The sequence below is a fragment of the Otolemur garnettii genome, unplaced genomic scaffold, assembly GCF_000181295.1.
Source record: "Otolemur garnettii isolate 467f Iridium unplaced genomic scaffold, OtoGar3 scaffold00140, whole genome shotgun sequence".
Classification (NCBI taxonomy): domain Eukaryota; kingdom Metazoa; phylum Chordata; class Mammalia; order Primates; family Galagidae; genus Otolemur; species Otolemur garnettii.
This window is the reverse complement of record NW_003852535.1, coordinates 1,929,622-1,934,553: the sequence shown is the minus strand read 5'-3', so window position 1 is coordinate 1,934,553 and position 4,932 is coordinate 1,929,622. Positions and strand designations below refer to the sequence as shown.

Genomic DNA, 4,932 nt, shown 5'->3' with positions numbered 1-4,932 from the left:
TTTTAGGATAGTGTTGCCCAGGCCAGGCATGGTGGCTCATGACTGTAATCCTGTGTAATCCTAGCACTCTGGGAGGCTGAGGTGGGTGGATTGCTTGAGCTCATGAGTTTGAGACCAGCCTGAGCAAAAGCAAGACACCATCTCTACCAAAAATAGAAAAAACAAGGCAAGAGGACTGCTTGAGCCCAAGAGGTGGAGGTTGCTGTGAGCTATGATGCCACAGTACTCTACCCAGAGCAACAGCGTGGGACTCTGTCTCAAAAACAACAACAACAACAACAAAAAACAGTAGTGTTGCCTAAGGTAGACTGCAGTGGCATCATCATAGCTCATTGCAACCTCAAATTCTTGGGTTCAAGTGATTCTCCTGTCTCAGCCTTCTGAGAAGCTGGGACTATAGGTGCATGTTACCAAACCTGGCTGATTTTTTTCTATTTTTGGTAGAAACAGGGTCTGGCTATCTTGCCCAGGCTGGTCTCAAACTACTCGTCTCAAGTGATCCTTCAAACTCAGCCTCCCAAAATGCTGAGAGTATAGGCATGAGCCACTGTGCTTGGTCTAATTTTAATAACGTATTTTATTTAACCCCCAATGTAGAAAATTTTATTTCTACATGTAATCAGTATAAAAATCTTATATTCTTTCTTCAGTGTGTACTAGATATGTACACACCTCCCAGTTTAAAGCAGTCACATCTGAAGTGCCCCTAAACCACATGTGACTCATGACTATTGTTCTGGGCAGTGCAGGTCTGGAGGAAATGTCAGCTGTGGGAAGGAATCCTGATACTGCCACTTACAGGCCAAGGCCTGTGGCCTTGCTGAGCCTCAGTTCCCTTATCTTGAAAATAAGGCTAATAAAGATGGAGATGGGCTTGGCGCCTGTAGCTCAGCAGCTAGGGTGCCAGCCACTGGAGCTGGAGGGTTAGAATCCAGCCTGGGCCTGCCAAACAACAATAACAACTGCAACCAAAAAATAGCCATGCGTGGTGGTGGGTACCTGTGATCCCAGCTACTTGGGAGGCTAAGACAAGAGAATCACTTAAGCCCAAGAGTTTGAGGTTGCTGTGAGCTATGACACATAGCATTCTACTGAGAGCAACACAGCTCACAGCAATCTCAAACTCTTGGGCTCGAGCAATTCTCTTGCCTCAGCCTCCCAAGTAGCTGGGACTACAGGTGCTCACCACAACGCCCAGCTATTTTTTGTTGCAGTTGTCATTGTTTAGCTGGCCTGGGCTGGGTTCGAACCTACCAGCCTTGGTGTATGTGGCTGGAGCCATAACCACTATACTACAGTTGCCGAGCCTTTTTGGTTTTTTTTTTTTTTTGAAATGCTCTTGCTTTAATGCCCTTAGTAGAGGGCCGTGGCATCATCGCTCACAACAACCTCAGAAACTCTTGGGCTCAAGTGATCCTCTTGCCTCAGCCTCTCAAATAGCTGGGACTACAGGGGCCTGCCATACTGCCCAGCTATATTTTAGAGATGGAGGTCTCTCTCTAGCTCAGGCTGATCTCAAACACCTGGGCTCAGGCAATCCACCCACCTTGGCCTCCCAAAGTGCTAGAATTATAGGCATGAGCCACCTCACCTGGCCTAAAGATGGAGATGTTAAAGGGCCCTGCACACAGGAAGGGCTGGGCCACTCTTAGCCTGTTTCTCAACTTATCAAATGAGGCTATCTCTAAGGGCCCTTCCAACTCTCCAAAGGTGTCTTTGCCTTGAGTTTCAGGCCCTCTCTGTTTGGCCCTCATGGGCAGAGGTTCCTTTGTCCGGCTCTCCCCCTGCCTTTGGCTGGAGTGCCCACTCACCAAACACCTGGGCCCGGGGGAAGGCGGGAAACTCCTCGAGCCTGCGGAAGAGGTTGCGGTGGGTGTAGGCCAGGTCTCCATGCAGCTTGCGGAAGTCACTGTACCGTTTCCAGATCACCACCTACAGGAGACATAAGACTTGACCTGGACAAGCAATGACGGGAAGTAGCCTGTCCTATGCCCCAAACAGCCCCAGGGTGTATCAGGACTAGGGCACAGCACCCCCTCCAACCAGGGCCAGGCGGAAAGAGGGCAGGTCTCTGCACAGAGTTACCAGCTGCTCATTTATAATTTCTAGACAAGGAATCACAAAATAGTTCCTCTTCCTCCTGGGAGCCTTACCTCTTTGACATCCTCTGGGTCCTTCTTTGAGATGAACTGAGAAAGATAAGAATGAGTTAAGAACTAGAGACTGCCATTTGATACCCATCACCCTGTAATGCCCCAGATAACTTCTAGACCCCTCCAAGGGGCAGTGCCCTTTGGCCATTGGTATCTATGTCCTGGCTTTAAGGTTTTGAGTGTAACTTTGAGCAATTTTTTTTTTGAGACGGAGCCTCAAGCTATCCGCCTGGGTAGAGTGCCATGGCATCACGCTCACAGCAACCTCCAACTCCTGGGCTCAAGCAAGTCTCCTGCCTCAGCCTCCCAAGTAGCTGGGACCACAGGCACCCGCCACAATCCCTGGCCATTTTTTTTTTTTTTTTTTTTGGTTGCAGCCGTCATTGTTCTTTGGCGGGCCCGGGCTGGGGATTCGAACCTGCCACCTTAGGTGTATGTGGCTGGCGCCTTAGCCGCTTGAGCTACAGGCGCGGAGCCAGCAATTTTTTTTTTTTAAGACAGCATCTCATTCTGTCATCCAGACATGTGATCATAGCTAATTTTTAAATTTTTTGTAGAGAAGGAATCTTGCTATATTGTCCAGGCTGGTTATGAACCCCTGGTCTCAAGTAATTCTCCTACTTCACCCTCTCAAAGTGCTGGGATAACAGATATGAGCCACTGTGCCCAGCTAGTTTTTCTATTGTGAACCCCAGTTTCTTCATCTGTCAAGCAGGAGGATCCCTAAAGGCCCATGCAGACTGTTCCAACCTCAATCCAACTTTTTTTTTTTTAATAATTTTTCTTTCTGAGACAGAGTTTTGCCTGGGTACCAATGCTGTGGTATCAGCCTAGCTCACAGCAACCTCAAACTCCTGGGCTCAAATGATCCTCTTGCCTCAGCTTCACAAGTAGCTGGCACCACATGCGCCTGTCACAACACTCAGCTAATTTTTCTATTTTTTAGTAGAGATGGGGTTTCACTCTTGCTCAGGTTGATCTTGAACTTCTGACTTCAAGTGATCCTCCCACTTCATCTTACCTAGGATTACAGGCATAGACTATTATGCCTGGCCCTTAGCCCAAATTTTATCCCCATTCCTTCAAAGGTCAAAGAGGTATTTCCTTCTAATGCCAAAGAACTCAACTCTATGTAAAATGAGGTTTCAGGAGCCAGTCCTTCCTTAAAAGAGGAAGCCCTGGAGGTAGAAAAACCCCTTGCTAGAGTTGACAACCCTTGGAAGTACAGACTTGGATCAGAGGTGAAAAGAAGGCTCAATTTTCATTATGTCATGTTCATAATTATTTTAAAATAATACCCCATGGTTTAGAGCACCTGACAGTTTTCAGGACTTTTCCTGTTCCTTATCATAGAGCCAGTGATACAGACCTGATTAACAAGCCTACTTAAAAGACCAACAAAGGGGGCGGCGCCTGTAGCTCAGTTGGCAAGGGTACCAGACACATATACCTAGGGTGGTGGGTTCAAACCCAGCTGGGGTCTGCTAAGGAACAATGACAACTGCGACCAAAAAATAGCCGGGTGTTGTGGTGGGCACCTGTAGTCCCAGCTATTTGGGAGGCCGAGGCAAGACAATGGCTTAAGCAAGAGTTGGAGGTTGCTGTGAGCTGTGATGCCACAGCACTCTTACCCAGGGCAACAGCTTGAGACTCTGTCTCAAAAACAAAACAAAACAAAACAAAACAACAACAAAGGAGGCTCTGAGAGGGGATGTGGCCCAGGCAAGACCACACACCAAGTAAGGGAGACTGCCAGGCCTAAAATCCTGGCCTTGGTTATCCATAACAGAGACTTGCCTAAAATTTTGTGTTGAAGAAACTATACTTAAAAACCACTGAGGAGGTCAGCACCTGTGGCTCAGTGGGTAGGGCACAGGCCCCATATATCAAGGGTGGCGGGTTCAAGCCTGGCCCCGGCCAAACTACAATAAAAAAATAGCTGGGTGTTGGGGAGGGCACCTGTAGTCCCAGCTACTCGGGAGGCTGAGGCAGGAGAATTACCTAAGCCCAGGAGTTGAAGGTTGCTGTGAGCTGTGACACCACAGCACTCTACCAAGGGCGATAAAGTGAGACTCTGTCTCTCCAAAAACAAACAAACAAACAAACAAAAACCACTGAGGAATACATACCTGATAGAGGACCCATAACCAGAATATATAAAGGTCTCCTATGAATCCATATTAAGACAAACAACCCAACTTTTGAAAGCAGGCAAAATATTTGAACAGGCATGTCCTATAAAGGGAGTTTGTTTTTTTGCTTTACTTTCATAGTTACTAATGCACCAGTTTAATGGCCAATAAGATTATGAAAATATGCTCAACATCATAAGCCATTAGAGCATTAGAGATGTACAAGTTAATACTTCAGTGTGATACTACAAACCAAGCAAGAACAGCCAAAATTAAAGATACATATATCTCCTGTGACAATTCCATTCCTAGGTATACACCAAGATGAAATTAATAAATATGCTTATAAAAAATATTTATATATAAATGTTCTTATAACTTTACAACTAAAACTTCTTTTAGAAACAACCCAAATGGGCTAGGGGCGGTGGCTCATGGCTGTAATCTTAGCACTCTGGGAGGCTGAGAGGGAGGATTCCTTGAGTTCAGGGGCTTGAGACTAACCTGAGCAAGAGTGAAACTCCATTTCTACTAAAAAGAAAAAATTATCAGGGCGGTACCTGTGGCTCAAAGGAGTAGGGCGCCGGCCCCATATGCTGGAGGTGGTGGGTTCAAACCCAGCCCCAGCCAAAAACTGCAAAAAAAAA

General features: G+C 46.7%; 1 protein-coding gene across 2 annotated transcripts in view; it reads right to left on the bottom strand.

The window, feature by feature from the left end:
• Positions 1-4,932, bottom strand: part of SNX15 (sorting nexin 15) — a 13,717-nt gene that overhangs the window by 6,000 nt on the left and 2,785 nt on the right. For both annotated transcript variants that reach the window (XM_023518492.1, XM_003798631.3), the window contains exons 2-3: positions 2,154-2,189; positions 1,812-1,932 (exon numbers count right to left, since the gene is read on the bottom strand). In XM_023518492.1, coding sequence (XP_023374260.1) covers positions 1,812-1,932; positions 2,154-2,189 — 157 coding nt within the window. The remainder of the gene's footprint in view (positions 1-1,811; positions 1,933-2,153; positions 2,190-4,932) is intronic.